The sequence below is a fragment of the Choloepus didactylus genome, chromosome 23, assembly GCF_015220235.1.
Source record: "Choloepus didactylus isolate mChoDid1 chromosome 23, mChoDid1.pri, whole genome shotgun sequence".
NCBI lineage: Eukaryota > Metazoa > Chordata > Mammalia > Pilosa > Megalonychidae > Choloepus > Choloepus didactylus.
This window is the reverse complement of record NC_051329.1, coordinates 10,345,650-10,361,844: the sequence shown is the minus strand read 5'-3', so window position 1 is coordinate 10,361,844 and position 16,195 is coordinate 10,345,650. Positions and strand designations below refer to the sequence as shown.

The 16,195-nt window shown below is 37.5% G+C and overlaps 1 protein-coding gene across 3 annotated transcripts in view; it reads right to left on the bottom strand.

The window, feature by feature from the left end:
- Positions 1-16,195, bottom strand: part of RAD9B (RAD9 checkpoint clamp component B) — a 43,585-nt gene that overhangs the window by 9,969 nt on the left and 17,421 nt on the right. For all 3 annotated transcript variants that reach the window (XM_037817339.1, XM_037817340.1, XM_037817341.1), the window contains 5 exons: positions 12,135-12,241; positions 10,448-10,554; positions 10,303-10,367; positions 9,662-9,784; positions 8,317-8,554 (listed from right to left, as the gene is read on the bottom strand). In XM_037817339.1, coding sequence (XP_037673267.1) covers positions 8,317-8,554; positions 9,662-9,784; positions 10,303-10,367; positions 10,448-10,554; positions 12,135-12,241 — 640 coding nt within the window. The remainder of the gene's footprint in view (positions 1-8,316; positions 8,555-9,661; positions 9,785-10,302; positions 10,368-10,447; positions 10,555-12,134; positions 12,242-16,195) is intronic.

Here is a 16,195-nt window from a genome sequence, read left to right as displayed (position 1 = left end):
CCCTGAGGCTCATATGCAAATCCCGAAGAAAAGCTGATCTCTCTGCCCTGTGGACCTTTCCTCAATGGCCCTAATTGCTTTGTCTCTTAGCATTTCAATAACCCATTAGATCTGTGAGGAGGGCCCTTTTTTTTTTAATCCTTTTTTCTTTTTCTAAAACAATTACTCTAAGAAGCCCAATACAGAAAGCTTCAAAGACTTGCAATTTGGGCAGGTCAAGTCAAGAGCAGAACTAAGAGAGCTCTGAGACAAAAGGCAATAATCCAGTGGCTGAGAAAATTCACTAAACACCACAACTTCCCAAGAAAAGGGGGGTATCCGCTCACAGCCATCATCCTGGTGGACAGGAAACACTCCTGCCCATCGCCAGCCCCATAGCCCAGAGCTGCCCCAGACAACCCAGTGTGACGGAAGTGCTTCAAATAACAGGCACACAACACAAAACTGGGCGTGGACATTAGCCTTCCCTGCAACCTCAGCTGATTGTCCCAGAGCTGGGAAGGTGGAGCAGTGTGAATTAACAAAGCTCCATTCAGCCATCATTTCAGCAGACTGGGAGCCTCCCTACACAGCCCAGCAGCCCAGAACCGCCCTGGGGGGACGGCACTCACCTGTGCCATAGCATAGTCATCCCTCAACAGAGGACCAGGGGGTGCACGGCCTGGAAGAGGGACCCACTTGCAAGTCTCAGGAGCCATACGCCAATACCAAGGACTTGTGGGTCAGTGGCAGAGACAAACTATGGCAGGACTGAACTGAAGGATTAGACTATTGCAGCAGCTTTAAAACTCCAGGATCACCAGGAAGATTTGATTGTTAGAGCCACCCCCCCTCCCTGACTGCCCAGACACACGCCCCATATACAGGGTGGGCAACACAAACTACACACGCAAGCTTGGTACACCAATTGGACCCCACAAGACTCACTCCCCCACTCACCACAAAGGCAAAGCAGGGGAGAACTGGCTTGTGGAGAACAGGTGGCTTGTGGACGCCACCTGCTGGTTAGTTAGAGAAAGTGTACTCCATGAAGCTGTAGATCTGAAAAATTAGAGATAAGGACTTCAATTGGTCTACAAATCCTAAAAGAACCCTATCAAGTTCAGCAAATGCCAAGAGGCCAAAAACAACAGAAAATTATAAAGCATATGAAAAAAACAGACGATACGGATAACCCAAGCCCAAGCACGCAAATCAGAAGATCAGAAGAGACACAGCACCTAGAGCAGCTACTCAAAGAACTAAAGATGAACAATGAGACCATAGTACGGGAGACAAAGGAAATCAAAAAGACCCTAGAAGAGCATAAAGAAGACATTGCAAGACTAAATTAAAAAAATGGATGATCTTATGGACATTAAAGAAACTGTTAACCAAATTAAAAAGATTCTGGACACTCATAGTACAAGACTAGAGGAAGCTGAACAACGAATCAGTGACCTGGAAGATGACAGAATGGAAAATGAAAGCATAAAAGAAAGAATGGGGAAAAAAATTGAAAAAATCGAAACGGACCTCAGGGATATGATAGATAATATAAAACTTCCTAATATAAGACTCATTGGTGTTCCAGAAGGGGAAGAAAAGGGTAAAGGTCTAGGAAGAGTATTCAAAGAAATTGTTGGGGAAAACTTCCCAAATCTTCTAAACAACATAAATACACAAATCATAAATGCTCAGCGAACTCCAAATAGAATAAATCCAAATAAACCCACTCCGAGACATATTCTGATCACACTGTCAAACACGGAAGAGAAGGAGCAAGTTCTGAAACCAGCAAGAGAAAAGCAATTCACCATATACAAAGGAAACAGCATAAGACTAAGTAGTGACTACTCAGCAGCCACCATGGAGGCGAGAAGGCAGAGGCATGATATATTTAAAATTCTGAGTGAGAAAAATTTCCAACCAAGAATACTTTATCCAGCAAAGCTCTCCTTCAAATTTGAGGGAGAGCTTAAATTTTTCACAGACAAACAAATGCTGAGAGAATTTGCTAACAAGAGATCTGCCCTACTGGAGATACTAAAGGGAGCCCTACAGACAGAGAAACAAAGAAAGGACAGAGAGACTTGGAGAAAGGTTCAGTACTAAAGAGATTAGGTATGGGTACAACAAAGGATATTAATAGAGAGAGGGGAAAAATATATATGACAAACATAAACCACAGGATAAGATGGCTGATTCAAGAAATGCCTTCACAGTTATAACGTTGAATGTAAATGGATTAAACTCCCCAATTAAAAGATATAGATTCGCAGAATGGATAAAAAAAAATGAACCATCAATATGTTGCATACAAGAGACTCATCTTAGACACAGGGACACAAAGAAACTGAAAGTGAAAGGATGGAAAAAAATATTTCATACAAGCTACAGCCAAAAGAAAGCAGGTATAGCAATATTAATCTCAGATAAAATAGACTTTAAATGCAGGGATGTTTTGAGAGACAAAGAAGGCCACTACATACTAATAAAAGGGTCAATTCAACAAGAAGAAATAACAATCATAAATGTCTATGCACCCAATCAAGGTGCCACAAAATACATGAGAGAAACACTGGCAAAACTAAAGGAAGCAATTGATGTTTCCACAATAATTGTGGGAGACTTCAACACATCACTCTCTCCTATAGATAGATCAACCAGACAGAAGACCAGTAAGGAAACTGAAAACCTAAACAGTCTGATAAATGAATTAGATTTAACAGACATATACAGGACATTACATCCCAAATCACCAGGATACACATACTTTTCTAGTGCTCATGGAACTTTCTCCAGAATAGATCATATGCTGGGACATAAAACAAGCCTCAATAAATTTAAAAAGATTGAAATTATTCAAAGCACATTCTCTGACCACAATGGAATACAATTAGAAGTCAATAACCATCAGAGACTTAGAAAATTCACAAATACCTGGAGGTTAAACAACACACTCCTAAACAATCAGTGGGTTTAAAGGAGTAATTGCTAAATATATAGAAATGAACGAAAATGAGAACACAACATACCAAAACCTATGGGATGCAGCAAAAGCAGTGCTGAGGGGGAAATTTATAGCACTAAATGCATATATTAAAAAGGAAGAAAGAGCCAAAATCAAAGAACTAATGGATCAACTGAAGAAGCTAGAAAATGAACAGCAAACCAATCCTAAACCAAGTACAAGAAAAGAAATAACAAGGGTTAAAGCAGAAATAAATGACATAGAGAACAAAAAAACAATAGAGAGGATAAATATCACCAAAAGTTGGTTCTTTGAGAAGATCAACAAGATTGACAAGCCCCTAGCTAGACTGACAAAATCAAAAAGAGAGAAGACCCATATAAACAAAATAATGAATGAAAAAGGTGACATAGCTGCAGATCCTGAAGAAATTAAAAAAATTATAAGAGGATACTATGAACAACTGTATGGCAACAAACTGGATAATGTAGAGGAAATGGACAATTTCCTGGAAACATATGAACAACCTAGACTGACCAGAGAAGAAATAGAAGACCTCAACCAACCCATCACAAGCAAAGAGATCCAATCAGTCATCAAAAATCTTCCCACAAATAAATGCCCAGGGCCAGATGGCTTCATAGGGGAATTCTACCAAACTTTCCAGAAAGAACTGACACCAATCTTAGTCAAACTCTTTCAAAACATTGAAGCAAATGGAACACTACCTAACTCATTTTATGAAGCTAACATCAATCTAATACCAAAACCAGGCAAAGATGCTACAAAAAAGGAAAACTACCGGCCAATCTCCCTAATGAATATAGATGCAAAAATCCCCAACAAAATACTTGCAAACCGAATCCAAAGACACATTAAAAAAATCATACACCATGACCAAGTGGGGTTCGTTCCAGGCATGCAAGGATGGTTCAACATAAGAAAATCAATCAATGTATTACAACACATTAAAAATTCGAAAGGGAAAAATCAAATGATCATCTCAATAGATGCTGAAAAAGCATCTGACAAAATCCAACATCCGTTTTTGATAAAAACACTTCAAAAGGTAGGAATTGAAGGAAACTTCCTCAACATGATAAAGAGCATATATGAAAAACCCACAGCCAGCATAGTACTCAATGGTGAGAGGCTGAAAGCCTTCCCTCTAAGATCAGGGACAAGACAAGGATGCCCGCTGTCACCACTGTTATTCAACATTGTGCTGGAAGTGCTAGCCAGGGCAATCCGGCAAGACAAAGAAATAAAAGGCATCCAAATTGGAAAAGAAGAAGTAAAACTGTCATTGTTTTCAGATGATATGATCTTATATCTGGAAAACCCTGAGAAATCGACGATACAGCTACTAGAGCTAATAAACAAATTTAGCAAAGTAGCGGGATACAAGATTAATGCACATAAGTCAGTAATGTTTCTATATGCTAGAAATGAACAAACTGAAGAGACATTCAAGAAAAAGATACCATTTTCAATAGCAACTAAAAAAATCAAGTACCTAGGAATAAACTTAACCAAAGATGTAAAAGACCTATACAAAGAAAACTACATAACTGTACTAAAAGAAATAGAAGGGGACCTTAAAAGATGGAAAAATATTCCATGTTCATGGATAGGAAGGCTAAATGTCATTAAGATGTCAATTCTACCCAAACTCATCTACAGATTCAATGCAATCCCAATCCAAATTCCAACAACCTACTTTGCAGACTTGGAAAAGCTAGTTATCAAATTTATTTGGAAAGGGAAGATGCCTCGAATTGCTAAAGACACTCTAAAAAAGAAAAACAAAGTGGGAGGACTTACACTCCCTGACTTTGAAGCTTATTATAAAGCCACAGTTGTCAAAACAGCATGGTACTGGCACAAAGATAGACATATAGATCAATGGAATCGAATTGAGAATTCAGAGATAGACCCTCAGATCTATGGCCGACTGATCTTTGACAAGGCCCCCAAAGTCACTGAACTGAGTCATAATGGTCTATTCAACAAATGGGGCTGGGAGAGTTGGATATCCATATCCAAAAGAATGAAAGAGGACCCCTACCTCACCCCCTACACAAAAATTAACTCAAAATGGACCAAAGATCTCAATATAAAAGAAAGTACCATAAAACTCCTAGAAGATAATGTAGGAAAACATCTTCAAGACCTTGTATTAGGCGGCCACTTCCTAGACTTTACACCCAAAGCACAAGCAACAAAAGAGAAAATAGATAAGTGGGAACTCCTTAAGCTTAGAAGTTTCTGCACCTCAAAGGAATTTCTCAAAAAGGTAAAGAGGCAGCCAACTCAATGGGAAAAAATTTTTGGAAACCATGTATCTGACAAAAGACTGATATCTTGCATATATAAAGAAATCCTACAACTCAATGACAATAGTACAGACGGCCCAATTATAAAATGGGCAAAAGATATGAAAAGACAGTTCTCTGAAGAGGAAATACAAATGGCCAAGAAACACATGAAAAAATGTTCAGCTTCACTAGCTATTAGAGAGATGCAAATTAAGACCACAATGAGATACCATCTAACACCTATTAGACTGGCTGCCAGTAAACAAACAGGAAACTACAAATGCTGGAGGGGATGTGGAGAAACTGGAACTCTTATTCATTGTTGGTGGGACTGTATAATGGTTCAGCCACTCTGGAAGTCAGTCTGGCAGTTCCTAAGAAAACTAGATATAGAGTTACCATTCGATCCAGCGATTGCACTTCTCAGTATATACCCGGAAGATCGGAAAGCAGTGACACGAACAGATATCTGCACGCCAATGTTCATAGCAGCATTATTCACAATTGCCAAGAGATGGAAACAACCCAAATGTCCTTCAACAGATGAGTGGATAAATAAAATGTGGTATATACACACGATGGAATACTACACGGCAGTAAGAAGGAACGATCTCGTGAAACATATGACAACATGGATGAACCTTGAAGACATAACGCTGAGCGAAATAAGCCAGGCACAGAAAGAGAAATATTATATGCTACCACTAACGTGAACTTTGAAAAATGTAAAACAAATGGTTTATAATGTAGAATGTAGGGGAACTAGCAATAGAGAGCAATTAAGGAAGGGGGAACAGTAATCCAAGAAGAACAGATATGCTATTTAACGTTCTGGAGATGCCCAGGAAATGACTATGGTCTGTTAATTTCTGATGGATATAGTAGGAGCAAGTTCACAGAACTGCTGCTATATTATGTAACTTTCTTGGGGTAAAGTAGGAACAGGTTGGAAGTAAAGCAGTTATCTTAGGATAGTTGTCTTTTTCTTACTCCCTTGTTATGGTCTCTTTGAAAAGTTCTTTTACTGTATGTTTTTCTTTTTTGTTTTTTTTTTTTTATATATTTTTTTCCCATACAGTTGATTTAAAAAGGAAAAAAAGGTTAAAAAAAAAAAAAAAAAACAAGGAAAAAAAATATGTAGTGCCCCCTTGAGGAGCCTGTGGAGAATGCAGGGGTATTGGCCTACCCTACCCCAATGGTTGCTAACATGACCACAGACATAGGGAACTGGTGGTTTGATGGGTTGAGCCCTCTACCGTAGGATTTACCCTTGGGAAGACTGTTGCTGCAAAGGAGAGGCTAGGCCTCCCTATAACTGTGCCTAAGAGCCTCCTCCCGAATGCCTCTTTGTTGCTCAGATGTGGCCCTCTCTCTCTGGCTAAGCCAACTTGAAAGGTGAAATCACTGCCCTCCCCACTACGTGGGATCAGACACCCAGGGGAGTGAATCTCCCTGGCGACGTGGAATATGACTCCCGGGAAGGAATGTAGACCCGGCATCGTGGGACGGAGAACATCTTCTTGACCAAAAGGGGGATGTGAAAGGAAAAGAAATAAGCTTCAGTTGCAGAGAGATTCCAAAAGGAGCCGAGAGGTCACTCTGGTGGGCACTCTTACGCACAATTTAGACAACCCTTTTTAGGTTCTAAAGAATTGGGGTAGCTGGTGGTGGATACCTGAAACTATCAAACTACAACCCATGAATCTCGAAGACAATTGTATAAAAATGTAGCTTATGAGGGGTGACAATGGGATTGGGAAAGCCATAAGGACCACACTCCACTTTGTCTAGTTTATGGATGGATGAGTAGAAAAATAGGGGAAGGAAACAAACAAACAAACAGACAAAGGTATCCAGTGTTCTTTTTTACTTCAATTGCTCTTTTTCACTTTAATTATTATTCTTATTATTTTTGTGTGTGTGCTAATGAAGGTGTCAGGGATTGATTTAGGTGATGAATGTACAACTATGTAATGGTACTGTGAACAATCGAATGTACGATTTGTTTTGTATGACTGTGTGGTATGTGAATGTATCTCAATAAAATGAAGATTAAAAAAAAGAGAGAGAGAGAAAATTGCCCTAAGTGTCAGGTATATAACAGATTCTCCATAAACACTTGAGGTATCAAATTGAATAATAATAACAATAAATTTTATTAATAAAATAATAAATCAAATAATAATGTAATTATTAAAATAATAATAATAAATTATTTATCCAAATTTTGTCCTAAAAATCTTACACAGCATAAGGTGGTGATTTAAAAAATATTATTTCTCCTTTCAATTTTCTAATTCTAACTAAGAAACTCCTATTTTAAACTCAGTAATAACAGCAACAGCAAAACAAGCTCGGATAAAATATTAATCTAAATATGTAAAACTGTAATGATTATTTCAGCCTCTAACAAATTATGTTTATCTTCAATTCAATAGATTTCATAAAGTTTAATGCTATATAGCATTTTATGGAGTTTACCATCCATCTAGTAAAATATTAGTAATATAATAAAATTTAATTCATTGGGACTCGTGTATGAAGGAATGTGTGATGCTTGTTGGGACTCAATATACAGTTATACAACTATGAATAAAGTATTTCCCAGTCAAATTTGAGGAAAAAAAGTTGGAAAAAGGAAACATTTTAGGAAACAAATTATTTAACTAGCTTTAGCATATTATTTGTATTGAAAGAGTTCATCATAAGCAACATAATTTATTCTTAAAAACCAATGACCCAGTTGATTGTACACCATGGATGATTGTATGATATGTGAATATATCTCAATAAAACTGAAGTTAAAAAAAAGAAAACAAAAAAATAACCAATGACCCAAACTTCTGCCTAGATATGCTTTTAGAAAGGACCTAAATGAGCCATGTAACTGAGTTCTGTATGGACAATCTATGAATCAGACTCTTACATCTCTGCCTGGCTTCCGCCCTCTTCAGGATATGGGGGGTGGGCTGGGCCAGGGAGAGTGCGAAGGGGGCACATGAGATTTTTGACTGAGATATGGTCAGGTCAGCACTGGTCCTTTACCTTCCTGAGAGGAGACGCTGGCACGTCCTTCGTGTCACTGACACTGCTCTTTGGTACTTTACTGAGGTTCCCGTCCCCTCTTTTCATTTTAGAGCTGCCACCGTTTTCCAAAGCAGAGGTGTCTGTGTGAGTCTCATTAGGAGAAAGCCTCTTGGGTGCTGCACTTCTTGGGACACACTCTGAGGCCTTCTTGGTGACGTTTTTACCAGCCTTTGAGTCTGACCGTTTCAGATCTGACCTGAAATATTAACAGGGATCAAGTGAATGAATCAGTTACTTTGAAATATGCTTTTTATATAATGGAGCAAAATGAGATAGATAACTAAAATGGCACTAATTCAGGGAATGTATTGAAATAATGTGAAACTAATTGTTGAAAGCTAAGATTCACATATATGATCATTTAAAAATTCTCTTCGCAAATTTGAATTTTCCAGTAAAATAACCCAGTATGTATGATACATCTTGTGATAGGGTTAAATAACTTGATACACCTGTATGATAAGTTTTATGTAGTCATTTAAAAATCATATTTTTAAGTCACAGTGATATTGGAACATACAATATAATTTTTTGTGGGGGGAAAAACAGGATACAGAACTTCATATGCTATATGATCCCAATGGTGTCTTAAAATATATGTATAGGTAAAATAAAAAAATATGAAAGAAAATACAGTGAACCAAAATGCTAATAATGGCTATCTTTAGGTGGTGGAATTATAGGTAATTTTTACTTTCTTCTTGGTGTTTTTCTATATTTTCCAAATTTCCCACAGTAAGTGTATATTCCTTTTACAATGAAGAGTCCCTACGACCCACCCTCCCAAAAAAAGTAAAGACACCAAAGAGAGAAAAAAAAAAAAAGAAAGAAAAACAGGCTGTGTCTATGCCTGAGAAAGAGAGTTTCGGGTAAGCATTCACAGACTTCCCTATGTCACTCTTAAACAACAAAAAACTAAAACTCGGAAATCAGCTGTGGGTAATACCAGAGATAATCAGATCGTCCTGTTCAATTTTGGGCAGAAGAGAAAGGTAAGCTTAGAGACAGTTCTATATTCTGTTTAGGTCATACTATAGCTTTTCCTGATTCAGGCAAAATTTCTGATCTTCTTGGTGGTAGCAGCACAACATTATGAATGTAATTAACACGACTGAATTATGTATCTGAATATAGTTAGGGGAAATTTAAGTTTTATATGTTACTAAAATAAAAAATTTAAAAATTTCTGATCTTCTAATGTTTCATTCCTCATTTGTTTCCTAAATGAAAGCCACTGAATTATTTCAGAATAAGACTGTGATGGTTTTTTCCAACCATCAAAAATGTTAAAATAGAGCCTTACCTTTTTAATTTTTGTGAAAGACACAGGGATTGTGGTGAAGATGTCCTACTTGGCACATCAGCTAATGTAGCCAAAATAAAGTTAGCTTCCAGTAACATGTCATCAATACTCAAAGCCATAGGTCTAAAAATGCAAAGTCATAGCAAGATGACAGTCATTTTAGGATGGACATTAGGAAAACAGAAAATGATACTTAATTCTTAAATAAAAAGAAACAGCAGTCCTGCATCTTTTCACAAATTAACAGAGTCCTAAGAGCTAAAGGGCCCTTAGAAATCAACACATCCCATCCAATTTCATAAAACACCTTTTAACCAAATCTTATTTGAAATTTTAGCTCTGAAATATCATATAAAATATCCTAGTTTCATAGAGATTTGACTTAACTCAGCTGTAATTTTCTAATTAGGCTCTATGTCAAACTGATATTTTCCCTCTGCCTTTTGAATATACTGTTCTCAACCACGATACCAATTAAATAACATCATGTTAATGGCATCTTTTAACATTTTCGTTTGATATAGGTTATTAATAAAGTCAAGGAACCCCAAAGTGCGAATTATTTTCAAAGTGATTCAAAGAGTGTTATTATAGATCTACAACAAACAAAAATAAACTCAGAAAAGTTTCCAAGGACCTACTTTCCAGGAAAATCAAAATACATGGATATAGGAGCATGTGTAGCTTCTGAAAGTATCAGCATTCCCTGAAAGAAGGAAAATAATAAACTTGAAATTTTTATAAACTACCAGTGAAATTTGAGTTTTAAGTTGACACAAAGTCTACCTTCAATTCTTTGAAGCAAAATGTTATTTCAGTGTCAAGTCCAATTTGAAAGAAGTCAAACTCATTTGGGCCAACAAACATCTCACTGTACACAGCATTTGTCAAATCTGTTCAGTATTATAGGAAAATAAAGAATTAAAAAAAATTAGCTCCATAGATAACTGTTAAATTTTAATACTAAAAACATACTAAAACAGAACCATAAGTAGTAAGTTAAAAAGAGCCACGTTCTTTGAAATCCCTTCACTGAGAGGTGGGGTCTATGTCTCTGTCCCCTCCCCTGGAATCTGGGTACCCTCTGAGATGCTCTGACCAATAGGATCTGGTGAAGTGATCTTGTTCCGGTTTTGGGCCTCAGGCCTTAGGAGATTAGCAGCCTTCACTTCCCATCTACTGGAACACTCGCTCTTGGAACTCAGCCACCATTCCACACGAAGAACAAGTTACATGGAGAGAGAAATGCTGTATATTTTTAAAAGGACTAAATGATACCTTAAAAATGCATTCATCTCAAACAAGAAGGTTCATATCACTCCCAGTGAAAAAGAGTAAGTTCAATAACAAAGCTCAACAATTGGGTCCCCAGCCAACCATAACGATAACTACTCATCAGAAAGCTGCTCACCAGGGACAGGGTCTCCTAGTTACTCAATGGCCATCTTCATTCAGAGATGGCATGATGGAAAATAAAACAGATCTCTTCACTAGTCAAGCATATATTTTCCAGCCCATGCACTCCTGGGTGCCAAAAAAGGAATGTTAGATGAGATTTGAGAGAAGCAATAATAGCACAGTGGTAACAAGTCTGAACCCGGGAACCAGGCTATCTGCCTTGAAATGATAATCCACCACTTAATGGTGATATCAGACAAGTCATTTAGTCTCTCTGTGCCTCAATTTCTTCATATACAAAGTGAGGATAACTCTAGCACCTATCTCATACAGTTGTTGGGAAGCTCAGATGAATTCATGAATGTAAATTAGAACAGTTCCTGGCATATACTAAACACTACAAAAGTCATCTGACCCAACTTTTAAGCCCTGGTTTTACTGGTTTTTCATTTTAAAATAATTCAGTTCTTTCCTTTGAATTCTTTCTTTACTATTCTTGCTGGGGGAAAAAAAAAAAGTATCCAAGGTCAAAGAGTCTCCAACAACTTGTGCCAACTTGCAAATTTTCTTGATACCAAACTCCTGACTTAATTGTGCCTTAGTTTCTCCATTCCATCTAGATAACTTGGGAGAGCAGATTTAAAGAGCAATCACACTTTCTGCTCGATGCATTTGCCATCTGGAATATCTTTTACAATTCTAACTCAAAGTTATTTTTCCTTCGTACGTGGTCATCGAACCTCTCCATTGGATTGCTGGCCTAATTCTTTATAAAGCTAAAGACAAAGGATGGTAAAGGATGAGAAATAGACCTTAAAATCTTAATTGAAAATGTTTTTTCCTAAATAACCATTCTTCTATTTGGAATAACACTCTGAATTTCAAAGCCAAATATTTTAATTACTGACTGTGTTAAAATTCCTGGATTGTTTAATGTTTTGATGATCTGTCTATATTTTACTGCTTTTTAGACAGTAATAAATATTATGCCATTAATGTTTACTGTATGGCCAGTCATCAAGAAAGCCAGGGAGTAATAATCCATCAAACCACCATGACAGATAGAAATCCTCACCCATTGATTCCTCATTCGAACTCTTGAGGCAAACGTTCTGTGGAGTAACAGCAAGAGTGACTTCCTCTTGATTTGATGTAAAATGAACAATTGCCTCAGCAAGCACTCTATGAAATGTAATAAAAAGTATTAACATTATTTGAAAAACAAACAGAAAGAAATAACCTTGTTCACTGGGACTCAAGTGTGTAATCTGAAATATAGTAGTTGGGCCCAGTTTAGAAAAATTTACCTAAAGGCCTATCTTCTTTCTTATATATTCACTGCTACGTTTTTACTATATTTTAAAAATTGTATCCTCATTTGAAGGTCAAGAAAATAGTAAAACATGTGAAAGCCACAGTATGAACAAAATATGAGGGGAAAATGTCTTTAATTTGATGTTTCTGTATGCCAGATATATTAAAAAAAAAAAAAGATTAAAAAAGAAAGAAAGAAAAGAGTTGCCCTGGGACCTTACTCCAAAGGGAGACAGTAGAAAAGGCAGCTGTTCTGGTGCAACTGGGTGGGCTCTGCTGGAGACCCGGTTCAGGAGCTGGAGGTCTCTGAGCAGCCAGCTGCCCATGTTTATTCCCTTTGTTAATTGTCAAGGATCTCCTGACATTCCAATGCCCTTTTATCCTGCTCCCCCCCTTTTTTAAACAGTCATAGTTCACTTACCGTAAAATTCACTGATTTACAGTGGCTTGATTTGCATTTCCCTAATGATTAATGATGTTGAGCATCTTTTCATGTACTTATTGGGCATTTCTGTATCTTCTTTGGAGAGTCTATTCAAATCCCTTACCCATTTTTTAGTTAGGTTATTTGTCTTTTTATTATTGAGTTCTAAGCTCTAGGCTTCTTTTGAAATTGAGATGTTGTTATATAAAAATGAGATTCCTGGAGTTTATGCAACCTTGGTGTTAACCTGATGCTAGACGTTAGCTTAGTGGTGTTCCTTGATGCCAACATGTCAGGAACACCTACCAAATTCATCAGGGAACTTTTTCAGTATGAGGGGGAGGTGTTATATGTCACAAGATACCTAGAGCTAATAAAAAGAGAAATGTAATTGGATGAGACCCTTCAAGACCAGCTTCCCTAAATAGGGGCAAATATTATACATAAATACATAATTCTGCCTTCTGTCCTGAGAGTTGTTTGTTATGGGATGTAGGTTTCTATAACAGGAGGGGTTAAGTGGGAAAGGATGTACAGAGAGGAGATGGGGAGAGCTCTGTAACGCTTCGTGCTCATTTCCTCCTTTGACCTGGACTTGGGAAGCCCCAGCCTTCTCTCAGATGCCCCCATTCATCAGGAGGCCATTCCAGCTGCCTGAGATTCTGCGAGTCACACTCGCCTCTGTTCTCAGCACATGATCCTGAGACCCCAGAGAGGCCACAGACCCCTAAAGGGGATCTCGACAGCAGGCAAGAGTACAAAGAACAAAGGAGAGGGAGGCTTTGGTCCTAATCCCACCTCTGCTTACCAATTTTTTCACCACAAGCAAGTCACTTGATCTCTGTCATTCTCAACTTCCTCAGGAGAGGAAAGGGCCAGACTGAATCATTCAAGACTTACTGATGGCCAACTATATGCCAGGCACTGTGCAGGAGGCTGGGCATACTAAGTAGCAAAAAACTCAGTCTCTGCCACAGAAGGACCCATGATTTGCTCAGGCCACACTCAGAACTAACTATATAATAATGAGGATTGACACTCTGAAAAGTAGAAAGGAAGCGGGAGGGAAGTCTAAGAGAACTTCTGGATCATGGAAGGAGAAGAGGTAACAGACCAGTCAAAAAAAAGTGCCGCTTGCTATATAGATACTTCTTTTTAGTGTCTATTGTTTTAGGATAGCTAGAAGGAAATACCTGCAGTCATTGAACTGTAAGCCAGTAGCCCTGATCTTTGATAATTATTGTGTAACTATATAGAAAAAAAAAGTCAGTTGCCTGTGTTTGTATGGATCTACTCCTGGATGTTTTGTTCTCTTCCACTGATATATAAATATAACTCTGACAATACTACATCGTCTTAGTTAACCTACGTCTATTGCAAGTCTTAAAATTGGGTAGAGTGCGATACCAGTGGTCAATAAAGTGGGGGGATAAGGGGTATGGGATGTTTGGGGTTTTCTTTTTTCTTTTTATTTATTTTTCTGGAGTAATGCAAATGTCCTAAAAATGATCATAGTGATGAATGCACAATTATGTGATGATACTGTGAACTAATGATTGTATAGTTTGGATGAATTGTATGGTGTATGAATATATCTAAAAAAAATTACATTAAAAAAAGTACTGCTTGAACCAGCCTTTTTGAATAAGTAGGATTTAGGTTTGGGGGTAGGGGAAATGAGAAGTCCCTTAGTACTCTTAAATTTGAATATTCTGGAAAATACAAAGACAAAATATCCTTTAGTGGTAAAATGTGAATATTTGTTAAATAGATGTGTACATGTGTGTTTACTACCTTCTGTATTGTTCTATATGTTTGAAACATTTCATAAATTTAAAAGTACAGTTGACACCTGCATTCAGAGATTCTACATTTCTAGTCTAGAGGTATCATTCTACCATTGTTGTCAATATCAGTAAAATTTTTGCCTGGTGGAAAAACCAAACTGAATGAAAGTTCAAAAATCCGTGATGAAAACGGTGTGTCTAGTTCAAGAAAGAGAGCTTATACATTTACTGCTACTTTCTCTCCAATTCTCAAGAAATGTCAGAAGAAACATTAAAAAAGAAGAGAAAACATATAGGAACGCTTGAAAACAAGCAAAAGGCAAAGGGTCTGGGTAAATAAGGCCTGGAAAGCAGCAGAAACCCCCTGCGCCGCTGCACACCCCATGCCCACCCGGCCCGGCCCAGCCCAGCCCAGCCCAGCCCGGTGTCAGCGCGAGGAGAACGGCCAGGCGGGGGGCCCTGGCGGCTCCTGCGTTTCCCACAGCCCCGGAACCATACAGAAAGAGCCCAGTGTTTCCCCTGGGCTGAGTGGGAGGAACATGCCCTCTCAGTGGATTTCTGCTTGGGCAGATGGCGCCAGCTGAGGGCCAGATGACCAGCCCGCTTCCCACGCCCCCTCCCCGGGGCCCAGCAGAAGCCCCTGGTAAAGTGCAATCGCAGGGACCACAGGGTGGGGCACAAGATCCTGAATGACTGAGATTAAGCCTCCCCCAAGGATGGTTATTTACACCCACCACATATAGTAAACAAAGGGCTAATTCCCATAATATAAAAGTAATAAAAATATAAAATAAATCAGTAATAAAAATATGTAAATAACAAAAGAAAAAATGGTGAAATATTTTAATGTGCAATTCATCAAAAAAGAAAAATATAACTCATTAATAAACATATGAAAAGATGCTCAAATTGACTAAAACAAATGCAACAATAAAGAACACCTAATTTTCTATTTGGGGTGATGGACGGTCAACATTACAAACATGATTAACACCACTGAATTGTATATTTGAAAGTGGTTAACGTGGGAAATGTTATGTTGCATACATGTTACCACAATAAAATTTTTTCAAAAGAATACCTAATAATACCATTTTTTACCTATCAGGTTGGCAAAATTTTTAAAGATTGATCATATCCTCTACTTAAAAGGATTGCCTTTTACTTTTGGTAGGAATGTAAATTGTCACAAACTTTTCAGAGGGTAATTTAGTAGTCAGGATGCATGCAAATTTAAAATTTGTGTAGCCTTTGACACAGTAATTCCATTTCTAGGACTTTATTTTTATTTTATTTTATTTTTTTAAATGCAATTTTATTGAGATATATTCACATGATACACAATCTTTCAAAGTGTACAATCAGTTGTGCATAGTATCATCATATAGTTGTACACTGATCATCACAATCTTTGAACTTTGCATTACTCCAAAAAATAAAAGTAAGAATAAAAAAGAACATCCAAAGCATTCCATTCCCTTCCTTCTCCCATTCTAGGACTTTATATTATTCTATATACTTTGGATATATTGCAAGTATCAAGTATTGGCTTTGTAATTTAAAAAAACAATAGGGAAAATAATTTAACTTGTACAGTCAGTTTATTCAAAC